General features: G+C 41.2%; 1 protein-coding gene across 2 annotated transcripts in view; it reads right to left on the bottom strand.

Annotated features, from left to right (window-relative positions):
• LOC126480824 (coiled-coil domain-containing protein 93) overlaps positions 1-19,982 on the bottom strand; it is an 82,987-nt gene extending 63,005 nt beyond the window's left edge. The window contains exons 1-3 of one of the 2 annotated variants that reach the window (XM_050104163.1): positions 19,730-19,982; positions 600-713; positions 413-507 (exon numbers count right to left, since the gene is read on the bottom strand). In XM_050104163.1, coding sequence (XP_049960120.1) covers positions 413-507; positions 600-713; positions 19,730-19,825 — 305 coding nt within the window. In that variant the 5' untranslated portion in view covers positions 19,826-19,982. The remainder of the gene's footprint in view (positions 1-412; positions 508-599; positions 714-19,729) is intronic. The other variant, XM_050104162.1, reaches the window with a different exon arrangement.
• Between the last annotated feature and the right edge of the window lie 4,214 nt (positions 19,983-24,196).

Raw genomic sequence — 24,196 nt, forward strand, 5'->3', positions numbered from 1 at the left:
GCAACCCAATCTCTTCCTCTCACCCTCAGCTGAGTAGTCATTTTCCATCCTATTCCCCCGACTGCAAGACTTATCTATCTCCCCCTCTATTCCTCCGCCCTTCCCTCCCTCTCCCTTTCTCTACCTCTCCAAAATTATTACCAGAATTAATACAATTTTGCCTTTGCTGCTGAAATCCAACTGTCTCTCCTTTTTCTGCCTTCCAATACTTCTCTACTGTCTCTGTACCCCCCCCCCCCCCCCCCCCATGTACTCACCCACCCTCCCAACCATATCTCTCTCTCTCTCTCTCTCTCTCTCTCTCTCTCTCTCTCTCACACACACACACACACACACACACACTCGCTTCAGTTTAATTTCGTAGGCATCTTCACGTAATTATAATTGGATGGTTGTATAATTATCAACTTACATTTTCTGCCCTATTGTAAAACTGTCTTGAAAAAGCAAGTCAACGTCAACATCAAAATTACATGTCTCAATACACCATGTCATCCCTCCTACAACCTGCAATAATGAAGATTACATATCATTAATAAGTAATTTCACCTTGTCAGTCACAAACAAAATCCTGATATACAGAATTTGCAAAAACAGACCTTATCAAATGGCGAAAGTCCTTTAATTCGAGCTCGGAAATACCCAGCTGCTACAAGAAGATCAATTATTTCCTGAAATTTCAATTTTTGCTCTTCATCATCCCGTACTTCAACCTGTAAAAAATTAAAACATAAGTTTTGAAAGTTCAGCTTCGTTCTCAATACTGCAAGGTAATTATGACAGCTTGATCATAAATCAGAGAGATTCTTATAATATATTAGGTTTGCCATTTTTATGAAGCAGTAACAAAGGAAATGGTTTTCATTTGGAATAATAAGTACAAAACATTACATGTTTGCAGAATATTTCTGCAGTTATTCTCACAATCGGATGTTTTTCTCTTTTTTTTCCTGTTATATACATATTGTACAAATAAGGATCGCACAATATCATGCCAGAGATTAGCAAAAGTGGCTGTTGGAACACTCCCCTTGCAACAACTGCATGACTCCCCTCAATTTTGTAGATTTCAGTCATCAGAGAATGGAAAACTCATGTGGTGCCCACGTGTTTCAAACAAAACTCATCAAACTTTGCCATCGAATGATGCTGTCTGACATATGTATGAGAAGATCGTGTACAGTGCTTTAATAGGTGCTAACTTGAAAGAAACATTTTAGTCAAAATACACCAATGGCACAATGCAGTACAGCGAAAAGCACACAAAGGCTTCTTTCAATCGATATAATATTTATGTGGAACCACATCTCAAAAAGAAAAAAAAATGTATAAAAATACTGCAGTGAAATAGTAGCCATGGTTCCATTCTTGAGCATTGTGATGTATGGAAACCCACTCGACTATGACCTAGACATCTCTGACATCAGTATTCATTGTCGATGAGCAAATATGACACTACAGTACACTATTGGCAAGTGTGGCTGCCAGGGGGAGATACCGTGGCTGTGCATACTTTGCATGACGGCTGCCCAGGCACTTCCCAGCACCACCTGAAACATATACAATCGCCACCCAATGATCACCCTCAATCTTATCTCGCTCATCGTGCTATTTACTAAGTTAGCTAGAACTGTATAGTACCTATCTTGTAACATGACTATACCATACATTGTTTCCACTGTGAACTATCGTCCTGCAAGATCATTAAATACACTGGTTCTGGAGGTGCCGTCTCATCTTTTACGCAGTGAGTTACAACATAAATGATGATGTTCTTGGGCATTTTTCATGTTCATTACATAATCGTGGACCCTGCACAACAAGCTACCTTACCAGTTGTGTCGATGGAATTCATGTTACAGCAGTTTCTTCAACACCAGTTAGAGGGTCAGAAAAGTCAGGAAGCCTTGTTCTCCATGTTGCTCTCCTGGCTTTGTGCTATGACATGGTGGGAGAGTGGGATGTGCATGACTAGCACCTCCGGAGCATTTTGCCGCATTCCAGGTAAAGGATCCAGCAGCTGAAAAATCATTTTTCCTGTCACTGATCTCACCCAGTACGTACCAGCTTTTGTGCAAAAGTCCTCTCTCTTGGAAACAACACAATCTGTTCTCTACTAACTGCATATTTTTATTGACACTGACATGTCATTGCATCCTGTGTGGAATATTTTATCAGTGCCATAAACAGCCTAATCAGTCATACAATTCTGGCAGCTGAAATGCAGGGACTCAATAGGGAAGGCCATTCTGTGACTCCAGTACATAATGAATCGTATGCAGAGAAGATAATTAGGGATGTAAGTACATAATGAATCGTATGCAGAGAAGATAATTAGGGATGTAATTAATCAGACAGCTCCAGATAAGGAGGTGCATCAGAAACTCTACAATCTTAGGGTCCTACTTTGAAAGATAATTTAAAATTGATCCAATCTTTCAAAGTTTTCCTGGGCACAGGCCATTGATTAGAATTCTGAGATGTGAGGATGACTGTCACATCAGACCCTGGAAAGGGATCCAACTTTGCCAACACAGCAAATGCAGCGACAGTAGAGCACAAACAGCGCAGCACTCCATCTCAAAACCAACGTAAAAAGTCTTGGTCCCCTGACCGCTGTCATATCCATTGTACCTAAACACGTGCCAAAGAAGACTTTCCCAACAGGTGGGCACAGTATCAGACATGCTGGAAGGAAGGACATCTCATGTCTGCCTGCCAAACTCTGGAGTGCCTCTGCATCCCTGTTAAACACTTAAATGTATCTCCAGCTGGGAGCACCTCCCTCTCAATCCACAACTCTACATCTACATCATATTCTGTAAGGTACCTAATAGTGTGTGTGGCAGAGATTTCATAAGATGTAGGTGGGACCAAGTAATATTGCCTGACTCTTCCCAGAACGTGCTCTCGTGGAATATCGAACAGCAAACCTCTCAATGACTCACAATGCCTCTCTTATAATTCCTGCCATTGGGGTTTCTTGAACATCTCTCTAATGTACTCAAGCTAACTAAATGATCTGCGACAAAGCACGCTGTTCTTCATTGTATTTTCTCTACTCTTCTATCAGTCCTGACTGGTAAGGATTCCAGGTACAAGAACAGTACTCAAGCATCGGTTGATCAAGTGCCTTTTATGCCACTTTGTACATGGATGAGTTACACTTCCTTAAGATTCTTCCTCGGAATCTCAGTCTGGCATATGCTTTTCCTGCTGTTTTCTTTATGTAGTCATTCCATTTAAGGTACTCGTAGATATTTTACCACATATACTGTTTCCAGCAATTTGACATCGACAGTGGAGTTGTGCAGCAGTGGATTTCTCTGTATATTTATGCGCAATATGTTACATTATTTATGGTAAGGGTCAACTGCTAGAAACTGTACCATTCATCAGTCCTCTGCAGGTCATTCTGCAAAGCAATATTGTCATTTGGCATTGCTACTTTCTTACAAATAACCACGCCATCTGCAAACATATCTCAAATAGTTTCTGGTGCCTTCTACTAGATCATTTCCAGGCAATGTAAACAATAATGGTATTATCACACTTCCTTGGAGTACTCCAGAAATTACACTTACATCTGTCAATTTTGTTCTGTTAAGAGCATTGTGTTGGGTTTTACCTGCAAGGAAGTCTTGAATCCGGTCTGACAATTGGTAAGCCAGCAGTACGGATGGAGTCAAATGCTTTTGGGGCATCATCAACATGGGTACCTTTGTCTACAGTACTATGGATCTCATGGAGGAACAGAGCGAGCTGAGATTCGCAAGATCTCTGTTTACAGAATCCAAGCTGATTTTTGTGGAAGAGTTTTTCATCTCCAAAAATGTCATAAGTCTTGAGCATAAAACATGTTCCATAATTCTACAACCGATTGACATCAACATAGGGCTATAATTATGTGCATCTATCCATGACCCTTCTTGAAAACAGAAGTGACCTGCGCTTTTTTCCAGTGCTAGTTAGCTTTTGTAGCTCCAGCAGTTTATGATAAACTGCTGATGGAAGAGGAGCAAGTTCTTTTGTATAGTCTGTGTAGAATTGTACAGACGTCTCATCTGGTCCTGACACCTTTCCACTACTAAGTGATTCCGTTGCTTTTCTATTCCGCGATCGATTATCTCAATATCTACCATTTTTGCATTTGTACGATGATTCACATGAGAGGGGAAATAATTTTAGAAGAGTGAACTCAGTATTTTAGCCTTCTCTCTGCTTCTTCCATTTTGGTGCCAGCAGGGTCACTGAAGGAATGAATAGAGAATTTCGGCAGATAATTGATTTTGTGTAAAACCAAAATCTCTTGGGGTTTAACTCAGCAGCGTTGTGAAAATTTTACTTTCAGAGTCACCAAAAGGCTCTTTTATTGCATCCCTTGAGCCTGTTTTCACTTTGTACAGCCTTTTATTTTTGGCAGGTAGGTTTTAACTTATCTTGAATCCTGATGAAGCAGTTTCCTAACACAATTATTAAATGACAAAGGGTCTTTCCCATCCCTTAAGATGCTCAGAACATATTTGTCTAAAGCATATTGAATGATGCTTTTGAATTTTTTCCATTTTTGCTCCATATCTTCATCCTCAACACTGAATATGTGATACTGATTGCTTAGATACACAACAATTTGTTCGCTCTCACCTTTATTAAGCAAAAATATTTTCCTACCTTTCTTAACAATCCTTGTAAAACCCATGTTCATAGTTGCTTTGCTACCACTGCCTTATGATCTTCCTCTACATTAATTGATTAAAGAAGTTCAGATGTGTTTGTTGGCAGGAGATCGAAGATGTTACCTAAGCCTGACTTTAGTGGCATATAACAAACAACACAACCTCAGAGCCGAATAACTTGCGTGCGACTAGGTAAGGCACTTTTTCCATTACCCGAATTTCTTGGGCAGCCCACTCATCAAGATACATGGGGCAATCCTGAGAAGTGGCAGCATGGCTGCCATTTCAGTTGATACAGCGGGGAGAAGGGCGCGGTTAATCACCCTTTTGTGTATCCCAATCACACATTACACATTTGGCTGTGTGTCGACAAGAGGTTCTAGTGTGGTTGAAATGATGACACTGGTAGCAGCGCATCAAGTTTGGAATGTACAGCCAGACTGTGATAATTTCATAGCCTGCCTTGATTTTGGATGGAAGCACGACTCTATCAAAGATGAGAAAAAAAGTGCGGGTGGGCACTAAGGAGGAATCTACCTTTTTCATCACCCGATGGATGGCAATGACAACCTGATCAGAGACATCAGATTGGATTTTGGCCTCGATTAGACTGTCGAGCAACCTAGTGTAAATAACACCACAGGAAGAATTCTAAGTTCTACGGGCCTCAACACGAACATCGTAGCTGTGGAGAAGCAAGGAGGCAAGCAATTCTTGTGCTTGAGTATCAGAAGTAGTCTCCAAAAGCAAAGTGCCATTCCATAAACGAAAGTAGGATTTCACAGGGCCAGCAATTCCATCAACACCTTTCTGAATAATAAATAGATTTACTGTGGTGAAGGACTGACGGTCTTCAGTACGTAAGACCACAAAGAACCGCGGTGCAGCAGGAAGGGTCTTTGAATCGTTAGCCTCACTGCAAGGAAATCCCCCATGATTGCCAGCGTCTTCGATGGTGCGCTCCTTTCACAAGGGGTGCACCCACCTTAGGTGATTGTTCACACCTCAGGTCACACCTCCTGAACACCTGAAAGAGGGACCAATCAGCAATTTGGGAAGGTTGAAACTCAGGCAATCACCTTTCCCTGGGCCTGGCCTGTGCCACGTGGTACGTGCGAACCCTACCTGTCGACCCGGGGCTGGGAATTACGCATTGTAAAGTCACCTGTTACATGTCAGACACATGGGCCAGCCTTCAGGAGCACACAGGAAGGAGGAAGAAAGAGAGGAACCTCAAAAGCCAAAGCGGAGGAACGAGAGGAGAAGGGAAAAAAAGAAAGGAAAAGGGAGCAAAAAACAGTGGTGAGACTTTTCTAACGTCAGTAACTGACAATGCACAACTTTCCCAACAACACCCAGTATGTTCCCCAAGGGAGGGGAAAAGAATAGCAACTGGACAGATATGCAGTATGGAAAGGAAAAGATGCTGCAAAGGCTGGGGCCCTGTGGTAGCCAAGTACGAACCTGACAAAGAGTGCCAAGGCCCCTGGGAGGATGTGGAGACTTTGAGGTTACTGTCAATACCCAGTTGGAGATTGATGCATATCCCATTCTGATGGCAGACAAGATTTTCCCTGTACTCATGAAAGGCCAGTATTTTTCAAAGGGCGCTCTTTCTGAAGCTTACTTAAAACTACTACTGAATGAGGAATCACAGAAAGTCCTTGTGGTCAACACACCACAAAAATTATATCATTTCAAATCCTTAGTTTTCAGGGTGGCCAGACCCCAGCAATATTTTGAAGGTACCTCAGGCAACTACTGCTGCATGTTCTGGGCTGCACAAATTACCTATATGACACTGTGCTGATGGGGGCCACAGCATAAGTATGCTTAGGAAACCTGAAGCAGCTGTTGTACACCTCCACTCTATAAGCCTCGAATTCAACCTTAAAAATCTCTCTCTCTCTCTCTCTCTCTCTCTCTCTCAACCATCAAGGGAATACCTAGGACATATCATCTCTAGCGATAGTATTAGGCCCACACATAAGCTGGTGAAGCAATCACTGCACTTCTTTGAGCCACAGATTTAAAAAAGTTCCATTCCTTCTTCGGAAAAGTAATGTGTTACGGACAATTTATCCCAGATGTAGCATAGATTCTGCACACGCTCAACAATCTGTGAAAGAAGGGTGCGCGTTTTGCTTGGTCACAGGCATGTGAACGGGCATTCAAGACCCTGAAGCACACACTTCTACTGGCACCATGTCTCTCCAAATTTCAACCAGGCGAACAACTAGAAGTGCCGATGAATGCCTCTGAATGGAACGTGGGGGCCATCCTGGAACATAGACACTCATGCTCATAAATTAAGGATAATGCTGATACACGGTGAAAGAACACTCTGGTGGGCGGTTTGCGGGTTTAAATCATCTCGGGGTATGACCATGCGGTGCATTTGACCTGCTGTCGTCACACGGTGGCGCTGGCAGCAGTCCACATGTGCAGAGGTGTTTTTGGTGCGTGTCAGAGTACGGTGTAGTGAGTAAGTGTCCAGACATTTCCAGACATGCTAATGGTGACTGCATGTTGAAAATGGCTCAAAGAACATATATTGGTGATGTTATGAGGGGTAGAATATTAGGGCCACTGGAGGCTGGTCAAACACAGTAGGTCGTAGCATGGGCCCTCCGTGTGCCACAAAGTGTGATTCAAGATTATGGCAACAATTCCAGCAGGCAGGAAACGTGTCCAGGCGCTACAGTACGGGATGTCCACAGTGTACAACACCACAAGAAGACCGATATCTCACCATCAGTGCCCGCAGACGGCCATGGAGTACTGCAGGTAGCCTTGCTCGGGACCTTACCACAGCCACTGGAACAGTTGTCTCCAGACTCACAGTCTACAGATGACTGAACAGACATGGTTTATTTGCCCGGAGACCTGCAAGGTGCATTCCACTGACCCCTGGTTGCAGGAGAGCCCATAAAGCCTGGTGTCAAGAACACAGGACATGGTCATTGGAACAGTGGTCCCAGGTTATGTTCACGGACGTGTCCAGGTACAGTCTGAACAGTGATTCTTGCCGGGTTTTCATCTGGCATGAACCAGGAACCAGATACCAACCCCTTAATGTCCTTGAAAGGGACCTGTATGGAGGTCATGGTTTGATCGTGTGGGGTGGGATTGGAGGAGTACCTTGAAAAAGCTGCCATCGTGGAGGAGTACCTTGAAACAGAAGATATAAGGTGAGGGGAGTGGCCTGCCTGTTCTCCAGACCTAAACCCCATCGAGCACGTCTGGGATGCTCTCAGTCAATGTATCGCTGCACATCTGCAAACCCCTACGACACTTCAGGAGCTCCGACAGGCACTGGTGCAAGAATTGGAGGCTATACCCCAGCAGCTGCTCGACCAGTTGATCCTGAGTATGCCAACCCGTTGTGCGGCCTGTGTACATCTGCATGGTGATCATATCCCAAATTGACGTCAGGGTAAATGTGCAGGAAATAGTGGCGTTTTGTAGCACATGTGTTTCGGGATGGTTTTCTCAACTTATCACCAATATCGTGGACTTACAGATTTGTGTCGTGTGTGTTCCCTATGTGCCTATGCTACTAGTGCCAGTTTTGAGTAATGCCATATTGTGTGGCACCACATTCTGCAATTATCCTTAATTTATGAGCATGAATGTAGATGTGGACGGTTCTGAACATCAGATCCCATTTGCATCAAAGACACTAAGTGCTGTGCAGAAGAGAGATTCACAAATAAAAATAGATGCTCTCACAATCTTCTTTGCGCTGAAGAAATTTCATGTATTCCTATAGTGAACAAAGTTTCATCTCATTACAGATCATAAGCCAATGATCTCCCTCTTCCATACTGCAGCAAAGCTACCTGAGAGGACTACCAACTACTCCAGTGCTAGGCACTCTTTCTCAGCAGATACAATTACAACATTCCCTTCTGCAATATCACTCAATGTGCCAACATGGACTCCCTGTCCTGTCTCCTGATGGGCTCTTATCCAGAGTTCAACCAAAACAAGATCTTGTGCTTCCGGTTGGACAAAAAGGCTCAACTGGTGGTGGATATTATTCCCTTCAGGGTGGACCATGTGGTCACGGTCATGGTCAAGAATATCATCTTACAGGAGGTTCGGTGGTAAATACAACATGTCTGGCTAAACTTCATACCCGGTTAGGACTCACCTACTAACTACAGATCACCAGCTTCCTCAAGATAGTCAAGCCGGAACCTTTCCACCTGACAACCTTATGGCTCTTGCACCAATGTCACTGGCATATCTCGTAAACTAAACTGATCACCTGGCACCATTTGCACTGGTCGGGCATGGACAGGCAGGTGAAATATCTTATACACAACTGTCACCAGTGTGAACAACACCAAGATGCTCCCCACCAAACATTCTCACCGTGGTCAATGTCCTCACGCCTGAGGGAGTGGGTTCACATTGACTTCATGGGTCCCTTCCTGGGACCACCTGGCTGATTGTCCTTGATGTGTACTCCAACTTTCTGAAGGTGGTCAACTGGTGGACCATAAGTGCAGAGGCTATGGTCATGGCATTCAGCAGAATTTTCACCTCTAACGCTTGTGTTGAACAATGGACCATAGTTTCGGTTCCAGATTTTTGATGAGTGCACAATCAAATGGTGAGGCTGAAAGACTGATACAAACTTTTAATACACAGATGAAGAAAGATGTGGCTGACGTTCCTCCATCTGAAACTATTTTGAGTTCCTAACAGTTCACACCAACAATGGGGGAAGAGTCCGGGGCAACTTCACTATGGTCATTGTCAGGCCCACATGCTCCTATATCTCAAACTGCCAGCGCCTCCTGGACCATCAGCAACACTGTCTTCATGCTTCTGGTTGAGCAGCCATGTATGAGCACAGGGCTCCTGACATCAAGGCAAGTGGAATCCAGCAGCACTGGGGATGCTGCATGTTCACTCCGGCCACAGGGGACCGGATGGTGACACATCCTCAAAATCAGCTCCACCTGTGTCAGGGGACCCAACCACTGCCACTGCTGCTGCCTCCAGGCCCTCTAGCAGACACACATTACAGCAATGCTAACTTTCATTTGTCTTCTGCCGGACCCTCTGCTATCTCCCCTCATACTCCCACTCTGTTCCTGCTCTCTGGTTCTCTGTTCAATTCACCAATCCCAGCCACAACCTCACCTCCCTCTGTTTATAGTCCACTCAAGGTGGACCAGATGTCAGAAGAAGATTAAACTGTGGTACCGGCCTTGCCCCACAATTGCAGCTCTCCTCTGTGCCAGGTCCTAATGTGAACATGGAGTCCAGCTTTGGAGTCACCAAGATTCTAGCAGTGCTACCAGCCAGGGAACTTCTGGCTGTATGCTTGTATCCACTCCAACTGAGAGCTGGTAAAACTGGAGGGGTCGTCCGATACTTTCAAAGACATTGACCTGGTTCAGAGCACTGCCCGGGTGATCAGCCGGGCACGGGTCAATTTGCTGAGATGTAGCTTGTTGCTTTCCCAAGGAAGAAGGGATGTGGTAACCCCCTGGGATACGATCGAGACATCAGACACTGTTGCACAACTGGCACCATACGGCATTACAGTTATTCTGTGTTCACTATTGCGAACCGTGGCTTCCATGGGGAGACACTTTGGCCAAGTGAACATGCAAGATGGTTGTGCAGACACCTCCCAGTGCCACCTAAGACCCACCGTCTGCATACGAAATCACAGCACAGCAACCATCCTCAGTCTGCTCTCACTCATCGTGCTAGTTACTACGCTAGCAAGAACTGTACTGTACCTGTCTTGCCATGTGCATAATCCATACACTGTATCCATTGTGAATTATTGTCCTGTTACATCATTAAATGTACTTAATCTGGAAGTGTCGTCTCATACTTTTTTACGTTGTGAGTTATATCACCATGTTTAATGTATTTTAGTGCAAATTACTTGATCTACTGGAGCAAAATACACTATTACTGCTTCTCCGTCAAATTACAGTACTATTTTGATTACACGAACATTTAAGCATTCATTAGTTATGCATATTAGTTTAAGCTCTATACAATACAGGAAATACAGGTCACCAGCTCCCTGAAATTAAAATCGATAAACATGCCAGCACAGTGAAATACACCCAGAAGCTGTTCTGTCACATATTGATAGATCACTGGAAATAAAGAGACAGAAAGAGAGCGTAGAAACATGTTATTGCGTGCACTAGTCTTGGCCAAAAGAAGGAACATGGCAGATGACAGTTCATGTAATTGGTATTTCTTAACTGTCCTTCCAAAGAACTAGAGCAGCTGAAAATTCAGTATTCATCAGTAATTTCCAGGAATGCCAGCTTCCTTGGATGTTTTCTTTCAGGAATTTATTATCTTTCAAATTTGCAACATTGCATACACATTTTCCCAGTCTCCCTTAGTACAAAGGGCGTTCAAAAAGTTTTACAGAATCATCTCTAATTTTTTTTATTTTTTGCAGGAGGAGAATGAAATTTTTTGTGAACATACTTGGAACATTTAGCTACAAGTTGGTCTATAGAAGTATTTTCTTTTATTTACAGGCAAGCCATAATGGACAGTGAAGTAGATGTCAGGTTGCAACAACAGTCGGTGATGGAGTTCCTCTTAAAGACCAGCAATGACTCTGCCACATCGATTCACAGGAAGTTGCTCCCTGTTTATGGGGAGGGCACAGTGGATCACAGCAGTATCCAGCGGTGGTTGCAGAGGTTTAAAGAAGGTGATTTCCCTCTATTGGACAAACCATGATGCGCTAGACCATCAATGGCAGTGAGTGATGTGAATAAGGAGACCACTGATTAAATCATCCAAAATGGCAGACGTGTGACAACACAACAGCTTGCTGAAATGACTCATTTGTCACTGGGTAGTGTGGTATCACTGCTACGGTCACTAGGGGACAGAAAAATCTGTGCATATTGGGTGCCTAGATTATTGACAAGAGAAATGAAAACGATGAGGAAGAATGCGTGCAAGAGTCTCATGAAGACCTTTACTGAAGAGTGGAAACAGTGTTTCGACGGAGTCATTACCCAGGATGAAACATGGTTGTTTTTTTCTGAACCTGAAAGCAAAACCCTATCCATGGAGTGGTGTCATTTGTAATCCCCTGGGAAGAAGAAACCAAGACTTTCACGAACAGCAGGCCAAAAGGTGATGGCCTCCTTCTTTGGGGATCAGTGTGGTGTTATTTTCAATGACTTTTTGGAACCTTACTCCAAAATTAACCAGGACCATTGCTGTTTGTATTTAGATAAGCTGTGACGTGCCTCAAGACCCACAGACCACAGCTTCAGGGTCAGCTCATCAGACTACACCATGACAATGCCAAACCCCTTACAGCCCTTATGATGCAGCAGAAAATCAGGAAAATGGGTTGGAAAATTGTTCCTCATCCTCTATACAGTCCGGACTTGGCTCCGTCTTATTTTTACCTCTTTGGTCATCTGAAGGCCCACCTGTGCAGTAAAACATTTGATAGCAAGAAAGACCTTATTTCCTGTGTCAAGCGATGGTGTAAAAGTCAATCCCCAGAATTTTACCAAAGTGCATTTACATCATGTGTCGCAGCTGATGGATGCTACATTGAGCAGGCTCAATGTATAGCTAAATGTTCCACATATGTTCAAAAAATATTTCATTCTCGTCCTACAAAAAATAAAAACATTAGATACGACTGTACAAAACTTTTTGAATGCCCTTTGTAACATTTTCAATGGCTTCCTCATATAAATTCTGCACGTATTCAATTCAGAATGTGCATTATTTGGACATTTCCTTTCATTAGCACCCATATATTTTCTATTTGGTTGTTTTGACAATGGTAAAGAGATCATCACCTCACACCATTGTGGCCTGGTTCTGCTGCTATGCTGTCAAATTCAAGCTACTGTAAGGTCCAATACACACAGAAGTGGCACAGTGTGGGCATATGGCAGTGATGTGGTGGAGACAAGATACTGCTCTAAGCCACCTCCATCTTAACAAATGAAGTAAGGTGGTAAACCTTTCGCAGCCACACCACCACTGTGTCCGTGGCATCATTTCCTTAACATGGAGGCGGCTGGAAACAATGACACTTCCCCGCCAGATGTCTGTGGCACACCACTGTGTGTATAGCACATAAAGATGCTTTTGGCACCTAAGTACTTCTTCCATTTTCTCCACTTTAAAGTAGAAGCCCAATTTGTGCCTGCTCAGCAGCCACATTCGTACCAGTGAAAGTAAGAGAGACTACTGAAATAATTAAGCAGGCCAACAGCTACCAAATGTCATCAAGACATTAAAGAACGCATTTCAAATATACTGGTATCCAAAATTAAAGCATCAAACCACTATTTGCCTGTCATATGTCTACTTCATGATGTAATCATACTAACTGTTTACAAACATGTCCGCACAATTGTGTTCTGCACAGAAGGTGGCATTCTGGTCAGTGACTAACCACACCAACAATGATGTCAGGGCACCTATCAAGTGTGTAGTGCCTGCCGGGTAGTCCAAACCCACAATCTTTGTGTACACAGTCATAGATGGTGCTGTATGTGTACACAGGCATAGATGGTGCTGTATCAGACAGTGAAGATGCCTACCAGACACTCTGCAGTGGAGGGACACAGGAAGAATAGAAGCAGGGCAGTCACAAACTGATGTGGCCCGAAGGCTTAACATGAATTGTTCTGTTGTTTTTGGGATGTGGCAACAGTTCATACAGACCAGAACTGTATTCTGAAGAAAAGAGCAGGGCCGACCACGTGTGACAAGAGAAAGAGAGAACCGTTATTTCACAGTAAGGGGACGTTGGCACTTCTTTAGTATTGCAAGGCATCTGGCATCTGACCTCCCAGCATCCACTGGACTTCTTGTATTGAGTAAAACGGCGTATAGAAGGCTTCTGTGGAATGGCCTTTGTTGTTGGAGACCTGCTGTATGTGTACCTCTGATCCATTTTCACAGAAGGGAATGTCTAGAGTGGAACTGTCAACATGCCACCTGGCCAGTCAAACAGTTCTTTCCACAGATGAGTCCCGATTTGATCTGTAGTGAGAGTCTCGACTGATTCACATATGGAGGGAATGTGGAACACGTTTTCAAACCCAAACATTGTGGAAAGAGACTGATACTGAGAAGGGCCCCTAATAGTGTGAGCAGGGCTTATGTTGACCATTCGAACACTTCTTCATGATAACATATGTTTTTGAGTGGGGTCCGCCTTTAGCAAAACACTATTTTGTTTTTGTCCCAGACATGTATCACTGCAATTGCAGTATCATCAGTGGGTTTTCTTATTGTTATGGCTACTTACCACATGGTGTCATTTTCCAGCTGTATTAAATTTTTATAGTGTCTTTTTTTTCACCTACAAGGTTTTCATTTTTTCGTCATCTTCTTCATTGCCAAGTTCAGTGTTTTGAGTTGTCACTGTCACTGTCTATCAGTATCTATAGTGTTTTGCTAAAGGTGGACCCCACTCAAACACATATGTTATTGTTAAAGCAAACACAGACAAAAGAGCCCCAACATCAAGATGACTTCTTCATGAACTTCTACAGTTGGATCGGCCAGGTTTAACTGCTGTCAGGTATCGTGATGAAATCTTGGGACCTTGTGTGGGGTTGTTGTGAGGTGCCATGGGCCCAGACTTTGTACTGACAGATGATAATGTTAGACTTCAAAGAGCATGGGTGGTTGATATTTTCTTAGAAACGGAAGAATTTGCACACATGGCGTGGCATGCTTGCTCATGATTTGAATCCCATAGAGCAAATCTGGGATGCAGTAGGGACACACCAACAACTCTCCAAGACTTGCGAGCGTCTCTGCAGGAAGAATGGGTGTTATTGCCTCAACATGAGATTGATGACATCATTTACAGCATGCAGCATCACTGTCATGCCTGTATTGGTGCCAGAGGTGGTCACACCCGGTACTGAACACATTAACCAGTTTTCAGAATGTGTGTCTAAATCTGTTAATTTAGAAAAAATTGAGAACATTTTTGTCTATCATTATGCATGTTGCAGTTGAATATGTTCTGTACTCCTTAAATTGCTTTTACTTTACTATCACCTGTTTATATTGTTTTGTGGCAAAATAAATGCAACTTTGCAAAATTTCTGTTTGCTGCTTTAATTTTGGACACCAGTGTAGGTAGCATGCTCCAGCTGGACATATTTCATTAACTGAGCATTCCATCAAAACAAGTTAACATTTTTGAGCTCTTCTAATGGCATATTATATGAGCCAGTGGCATATCTATTTGCAGGTTTTTTAAGTGTCCTCTCTCTTTAATATCAACTGTGTTCACACAGCAATATTTTTCATCACTTTCTTCCTCATCTGCTACACCTGAGCCCTGTTACCTTTTTCAATAAAAAAAAGAGGGTATTTCGGAATCAAATATGTTATTTAAAGTGACAGAATCATAATTTAATCAGTTCAAATGTTCTGTCACTTTATACATTAAACTTTGTGACACTGTCACCAAGAAGCAAACATGTAATTGAAGTGCACTTCATACCACAATACACAAAAGATTATGAGTACATACCTGTACCTGATATCTGACTTACAGTTTATAGTAATTTTAAGGTGTGCAGATCATACAACTCATACCAGGACTGCTGACACATAGTCTACCACGGAACTATCATTTTACTGATTTTCTTTAATGTTTCATCCCTACACAATAGGAATGAACCAGGAGATAGATGATGTGATGATGATGATTTAAGGGTGCTCTATGAAGTAGTTACCAGTTTACACGCTGAATTTGAATGTATGGATGAAATTTCACTTTCCTGCAGCCAGTCTGAAACTTCCTGATAGATTAAAACTATAAGCTGGACTGTGACTCAATGCTGGAACCATTAATTTTCTCAGTCAATTGCCTGAGAGATAAAACAGCACTATTGTTGTTGTGGTCCCAGAGTGGCATCTATCTTTCCCACAGTCATACATGCTGCTACAGATTTGCATTTCTCTTATAGTCATTTCTGCTTTGTCACTTTGTACTTTCAGACAATCTAATTTTTTTTTATGTCTGTATTCCCATTTGCATGCATCATTTCCTACATTTTTGCATCTTTTCCTTCTGTCAATTAGATTCAATATATTGTGTGTTATCCAAGGATTCCTAGTGGACTTTGCCTATTTGACCATCTGCTGCCTGCACTATTTCATCTCACAAAGCTACCCATTTGTCATCTATTCTCCTCCTTAGCACTATTTCAGTCAACTGTTGCCTAATGCTTTCTTTGATTGTCTCAACAACCTCTGACTCTTTCAGTTTATCAAGGTCCCATCTCCTTAATTTCCTACATTTCCGCTATTTCTTCAGTTTTAAACCACTGTCCCCATCTGCCACTGGAAATGTTTTGCAGTTCAAAATCTCTGTCTTACTATCAGAACCACAACACTGATTCTCTGCTCCAGAATATGTATACCCTGTGTGGCAAAGATCTATCCATGCCAAGACTGTGGGCACTGCCTTGAACAAAGCTTGCAGGTTGGTCACTGGATGCTTAAAACCCACACCTGTTAAAAAGTTATTGCAATTCCAAGTATTTTTCAAAACGTCACTGCTGATCAAGAACAACTGACGGCTGAGGTTGTTGAAGCTCAACCACTATTTGGCCAACAACACACTCAGCATGGGCTGAAATCAAGCATAAGTTTCCTCTAGACATCAAGGTCTTTGGAAGTACCTCCAGATAAGGCAAGGCTTGATTGTGGAGCTCCAAACATCATGAGTGGATGGAACCGTGTGAACATCTTCAATCTGGTTACAATGAGGACTGGGGTGTTTGGAGGTCCCTTAAGCAAATAAGAACTAGTGTTGGCAGGGCTAAGTCATCTTTTAAGTCATGGAGCTTCATATCTGGGGATGGGAACTGCAAATGTGGCCAAGAACAAACAGCCATCCATTGTGCCTCTGTTCATTTTCAATCTCAGAAAAAGATTTACAACTTGCAAATGACAATGCCCTAGGTGTGGTTCAGGTTTGAAGAAATGTTATCTGAATGCTGATTTGGTCAACTGTTTTGTCTTGTTAATTTATTTTTTATAATCCATGTACATATAACTATGATTTTATGGGAACAATTATACATTTAATTGTATATATTTAGCACAATTCTGACATGAGGAAAAAAAAATTATGTAATCTATCTGAAACTTTCCATTGTCTCTAGGTCTTCTTCGCACACACAGCATTCTTTCATGATCCTTAAATAAATTGTTAGCAAGTATTAAATTATGTTCTGTGCATAATTCTAACAGGCAGCTTCCTCTTTTACTCCTTTCCCCTAGGCCATGTTCTACTATTTTTCTCAGATTGCAGTACCCATCACAATTTCCTTCCCCTTCAGCTATCTGAATAATGTCTTTTACCTCATGAATATTTTCTTTCAACCTCTTTATCATCTACTGAGCTAGCTGATATATAAACTGGTACTACTGTCGTGGATGCTGACTTTGTACATATGGTGGCTATGATAATGTGGTCAATATGCTGTTCATAACCAATTTGTTGCACCTATAATTTCTATGCATATCAAAATTTTGTCTCAGTATTGTATTAACACAAAAATCCACCCTCCATGAACCATGGATCATACCATTAGTGTGGTGGCTTGTGTGCCTCTGCAATACAGATAGCTGTACTGAAGGTGCAGCCACAACAAATGTGTTTCTGTTGAAACTGTGAACAGCTGAAAGCAAGGGGCAACTCCAGCCATAATTTTTCCCAAGTATATTCAGCTCTGCTATATGGCAACCTCTTGGATAAAATATTCCAGGGGTAAAACAGTCCCTCATTTTAATCTTCAGGTGGGGACTACTCAGGAGAATGTCGTCATAAGAAGAAAAAAAATTGGTGTTCTAGGATTGGAGTGTGAAGATCACTTAACCAGACACATATATTAGAATATTTAAAAAGGGACACTGATACGTTGAAGTTAGATATAGTGGGGATTAGTGAACTTCAGTGGCAGGAGGAACAGGACTTCTGGTCAGACGAATACAGGGTTATAAACACAAAATCAAATAGGGACACTGCAGGATTAGGTTTAATAATGAATAAGAAAATAGGAATGTAGTTAAGCTACTATGAACAGCAGAAGAGATTGAAGAAATGTATGATGAGACAAAAGAAAGTATTCAGACAATTGAGGGAGACAAAAATTTATTTGTGATGGGGGATCAGAATTCGATAAGGAAAAGTTAAGAGAAGGAAAAACTGTAAGATAACGTGGGCTGGGGGGAAAGAATTGAAAGAGGAAGCTGCCTGCTAGAATTTTGCATGGAGCGTAATTCAACCATCACTAACACTTGGTTTAAGAATCATGAAAGAAGGTTCTACATGTGAAAGAGACCTGGAGACACCAGAAGGATTCAGACTGATTATGTAATGGTAAGACAGAGATTTCAGAAGCAGATTATAAAGCAGATTTGAATTAAGAGCAAACTATGCTACAGAAAACTTAGACAGCATTCGGGAAGACAATGTTCAGTTTCTTCAACATCATGTTCCCCATGTAATGTCATAACCTGCCAAATCAATCTCAATCAATCATCTTCACTATTTGAAATAAAATAGGCCTTTAAGGCAGGCCAGCAGTATTTAGGCCTGTGAACTGTAGTAAGTAGCAAGAACCACCCTGAATAAATATGTCATAATATTTCCTTAAAATCTATCTCCACAAACTGAGAAAAATCTCTCTCTGACTGAACACTTGATGCAGAGGAACCAAATTCAACATAGATTTTGAGAAATAATGTCTCTACATCATAATGAAATGTTTAAGACCATATTTTACAGTATTATTTATGACATGTCAGTTGCAATTAGCTATCAAAATGGATGGATATTTGTTTTTTAATAACACAAAAACCAAAATATTTTTGCCATAGTTCACTGGAGGTTTGCCAGCACCGTATGCAGATAATTGAGACTTTTAATTATCTGCAATAAAGACCTGTCAATTCATTATCTTACATCTGCCACTTACAATGAACAAGGCATTTTCATGTCCAGATTTGGTTGTTTGTGGTTTTGTTGTTTGCTGCTAGAGTTCAAACACCACCCAAAAGATGGGTTACTGTAGTATTGAATCTAATGAAAGTAATGACTGCGAAAAATAAGAGCTGCAAAGCATGTCTCACCATGAGAAGATGCTGCCTCGTTGATAGTGGTGGTTTGCCAGGCTCGGTGCACAGGCTGGATATTGAGTTGGTTCTGTAGGCACTGCATGCCAGCCTAATTTCCTCTCTAGATTAGATTAGATTAAGTTTTCGTTCCATAGACCCAAAAAATGAGACTATTCTCGTGGGTGTGGAACATGTGGGAAGCATATATCTTTTGATACACCATATGCAGTGCAACATATTCTAATAGATGCAGGAAAAACTGCAGGAGTCAAGCCATGTCACCTCTCCAGACACATTTGTAATCCTTAATGATGTTCAGTATTTTTTTTTTTTTTTTGCATGAAATTTTCAACTCTGAGATGTGGCAATGCAACCAACTTTTCATCAAAACATAAACCCAATATTTACCAGACTTGTTAAAAATTTTTATGTGGTATTATTCATGCAGAATTCTGGAAGTAGCTCTGTCAATGATTAAAACCTGCACAATGTTTTTTTTTCTTATCCATTGTTCCAATCTCAATACCAACAACTGAAATTGCATAAGGAGTATTTTACTGGTCTCTTCACTTTTGAAGTTAGGCCCTAATGGAATTAGGAATGTTGGGTAGCGATCTGAAAGTGAAGTTAAATTTAGATAAAGATTAATGTTGTGTCGTTTCAACAGCTTCACCATTGAAAATTTCTTAAACAGAAGCACGTAATTCGAATCAAATGTGTTTCATAAATCACAAAGTCCATATTGATATGAATGTTGAATGTAATCTAATTAGAAACAACATAGGCTATGGGAATGTAGTGCTGTGACATGGTACCAGATTTCCACATTATGTCCCCCCGTCAGTAAATAAGTTCACCACCGGTAAATTAATTTAATACATAACAAACTGTGCAAAGTTCTCTTTTACCTCAACTTCATTTCCATCTGCATCAATTCTCGTTGACAGTTTATTTCCTGTTTTTGGCTTAGAAGTAAATACATTTGCGGCGACAGACATCTTCATATAACATTAACAATTAAATAATTCCTAACAATCAACGTTGCGAAATTGATAACACAAATACAAGCTAAATTTCAAATCTTGTAATTTGAAATGTTTTGACAATTAGCTTTGTCGGCTACGCTGTGCACACCGCGTCTTATTGACATTAATAATCGATGTTCATATCGCTGCAATATATCGATGTACAGTCAATCGGTGTAACATTTTTCCTCTTCTTGAAAATACTAGGAACAAAATAAATTACACAGCACAATAGACACATTTGGTTCTCGACACTTTTAACCCCCGTAAAATTACGGGCCCAGTTAGACCGTCAAGCAGTCTGCCGTCTGTAGTCTGTACTTTTCCCGGGAGTGCTATCTCCGTCGTTTATCTTTGTTCATGTGTGTGTTCTTCCAAAGCTGACAACACATTAAGGCCCGTCCACACGCAACGATCTGTCTGCGCAAATGTCTGCGCACATCACATCTGCGCAGACAGATCGTTGCGTGTGAACAGAAGATTTGCACCAACATGAGGTGTGTGCAAACCTGGAAGTTGGAGTTTGAGGTTTGAGCGAAACCTCTCAAATCTGTGGGTTCAAACCACATCTGCGCAGACAAGTTGGAGCGTGTGGACAGGTGATCGCCGCAAATCTGGCGTGAAACAGCTGTTTGCTCAGTCTAGTGTTTGTATTTGTGCGCACAGGGCATTAAAATGGCTGATACTCGTCAGTGTTCTCGAGAGTTTGTGAGTTCATTGAAATATATAGAAACCACCAATGTTTCTGGAAGATTAAAGTAAAGAATATAGTGACAGAGACAAAAAGACAGCAGCATACAATGCTCTAATTGAAAAATTGCGGGTATTATTTCACTCAACTCTTGTTTCGATATTGCAGTTGAAAATTCCAAGTCCTTGTAGCTCCTTCCTGTTGCTAGGAATCTTAATGTTACCGCCAGCCGTTCATATGGAGAAATTGCCCTTCTCTATACAAGTATTTGGTCTCATAATATGAGGGGTTACAAGCTTTAAGAGATAATTTTAAGTTTCGACATCCATCCGCAAATAATTTCGCCAGTCGTTAGGTTCGCCCTGCAACTCTCGCAGTAAATTTACGTGAGAAAACTGCTTTCGCTTTAGCAGCCAATGTCTACACCATTTTGACCGCTTTCTCTGTTTCTTGCGGTTGGTCTGGATGTTTTTTGCAGCACAAGTTGCGAACACAAACCACAAGAGAACTTCCTCCATTTCTATATTTCAAAATAACTGAATTAAATTTTTGACGTTTACGGTGAGCGTAGTTGCTAGCCACTGATATTTCTTTTCTATACCGACAGATGGCGGGCGAGTAGTAGATTGGGGTTTGTGTTGTGTGCACACTCCACATTTGCAGCGATCTTTTGCATGTACAGACATTTGCGCCGATGTCTGCGCAGACAGATCGTTGCGTGCGGACCGGGCTTTAGGCTAGCCCCACATTTACGCTTTTTCAGCTGTCACAAAATCTCAGGAACTGTTCGTGGAGTGTAAATCTAAATCGTATTGGTTGATTACGAAATTTAAACTTGTTTTAACAATTTTTAACTTATTGCTATTATTATCGCAATTAAATTTATTTATTTATTTTATTAATTACTTCTAAGCCAAAAACAGGAAATAAACTGTCAACGAGAATTGATGCAGATGGAAACGAAGTTGAGGTAAAAGAGAATTTTGCACAGTTTGTTTCGTATTAAATTAATTTACCGGTGTTAAACTTATTTAATGACTGGGGGGGCATAATGTGGAAATCTGGTACTGTGTCACAGCACTGCATTCCCATATATTGTTTCTAATTAGATAATTAAATAACATTTTACGACTATGGATTCTGAGCGCTTGGAAAAATGAAAATGTATACTAATTTTGCGCTATTCGAGTAAAATTTTGATTTTAATACTAGTGCAAAGTTACACCCATTAACTTTAGACCAGCCTGGAAAACAATAATTTTCTTATGACTAGTGCTCTGGTAAGTTTAGATCTTGCCGGAAGGAAATAAGGTGTTAATAAGAAATAGAAACAAACAGTGCTATTCCAGTATTGCAGGTTTACTTTGAAATCGACTTGCCATTGTTCAACTCAAATCATTGTCGTAGGTGCTTTTTCACGAGGCCCACGAGACAGACAGGCCGCGGCGCGTAACTCACGAAGGTGGTGTGAACTCGGTCGCACGCTCACTTCAGCAGACAAAATGCGTTACTAAATCTCTTAAATAGCAGCTGCGCATGTATGTACTATCGAGAATTGCATCTTCTACTGGAATTTTCTATTATGAAGTCTTACTGTTCAACAGTACTACAACAAAATTTAAGATCAATACTCGATGTAAACGGTAGAACGGCTTGTTAGTCTCTTCTGGTTAACAGTCCTCTTTTCATATAAGAAGAGGTGCCTTATGCAACTGATAATCATTTTGGCATGCTTTTAATTTTATTATACCCCAGTACAGCTGTATCAAATTGTAAGTAGGCTTATGGGCTTCCGATCATTGTAGCACTAAAAACAGATAGACTCTATAAAGCGGATTCTAGCAGAAGATGCAGTTCTCGTTTGTACGTACACATCCAGTTACGCAGCGCCAGCTTTAGGGTGGGGCGACTCGGGCGGTCGCCCAGGGTGCCGGGGCCCAAGGGGCGCCACGTACTAAACGCATGTAAAAAAAAAATTACAATTTACAATCACCCATTTCGCGAAACTAAAATATTATTCAGTCTCATTCAACATACGTCGCTAATCTCACGAATGCGCGATGAATTCGGGGTAGCAGAAGAGAAATCATGCTGAATGCATTCTTCGTATTGTCTGCAACCATCCATGTTTGACGCGGGCTAGCACGGGCTCTACCAAACCGCCTCTCTTATTTGTTTCAAGAACTGCAACAAGGCAGAGCCCATGCAGCCGCACCATCTCTCGTTTACAACAGCAACTACCGGTCGCTCCAAATAAAAGAAAATACAGACTGTGAAATATACATTACATTATGATTTAATTAATACGAATGTATTTATATCGAATATTTGTGACTTAATGACTCATGTACATTAATTAATAGATCATGCAATGCGTGCACTGCATTCATAGAGAATTCTCCCCTAACTTAATGAAATAATACAGCGCCACACAATGTTTGTTAGACTGCATATGTTGGCAGCGCTACGATTTGCACCCGCATGTCAGTAATTGTCAGTAAGAGTCGGAGGCAGCGGTCATGTTTTCGTAGCTGAATAAATGTGAGTGAAACGAGTGTCGTGACTGTGTCAACATTTTAATTTTTTGGTAGGTGCGAAAAACATTTTTATCTTTCAGTTCAGTTTTTCTTCTAGTTACGTCTACTGATAGGTGAATTTCTTTATTTGTTATAGATCGAATATTGTGGTCGCGAAATAGAGCAGTGTCCAAGCAATAATTTGTCAAATTATTAAATCATGCCAGAAGAGAAGGAAACGATTAAAAAGAAGCTTTCTGGTTCAGAAAATCGGAAAAGAAAAGCTGAAAAAGAAAAAGTTCTTGAAGAAACTAAAAAGCACATGAATATTTATAAGTACCTTAAAGGAAATTCTAAGGCAAATACTTCAGATATTGAATCAAAAGTCCATGTATCAGCAAATATTTCTTCAGACTGTGAACAATTATACACAAAAAATATACAATCACCTATTGAAGGTGATCAAATTGACCAGCGCAGTACATCTTTGCATGAATCCTCTGATATTTCTCCAAGTCAAAATCAACACATGACATCTGTGGTCGATGAAACTATCAACGTTCTTGCAATAAAAGAATACAATGTTTCTGATGTAGGTACGTGGCCAAAAGTTCTTAATGCTAGAGATATAGATCGCATTATAATATGTGGACCCTCACAAGTATGTCTAAATAACTTTCCAAAAGATGAAAATGGGCGTCATTTCTCTTCAACTCATTACTCAAGAAAACTATCAAACGAAGAAACTATCAGACGACGGTGGCTAGTTTATTCTGTATCAAACGACAGTGTCTTTTGCTTTTGTTGTCGACTGTTTGATTTAAAGTCAACTACTAATTTGACTACCACTGTGGGTTTCAGAAATTGGAAACATTTAAGTGAAGCTCTGAAACTGCATGAAAATAGTCCTAACCACCAAAAAGCATTTACTCAATGGACTGAAGCTGAAATCAGGTTTAAAGCTGGATTAACTATTGACAAAGAAGAACAAAAGCTAATTTCTAAAGAAAGTTTACGATGGAGCAATGTGCTTCAAAGATTGATGCACATTACTTTGTATTTGGCTGAAAATAATATGGCATTCAGAGGGTTATCAGATAAATTATTTACCCCAAATAATGGAAAATTCTTAGGTCTTGTACA

Source organism: Schistocerca serialis, chromosome 5 (genome assembly GCF_023864345.2).
Source record: "Schistocerca serialis cubense isolate TAMUIC-IGC-003099 chromosome 5, iqSchSeri2.2, whole genome shotgun sequence".
NCBI classification, from domain to species: Eukaryota; Metazoa; Arthropoda; class Insecta; order Orthoptera; family Acrididae; genus Schistocerca; species Schistocerca serialis.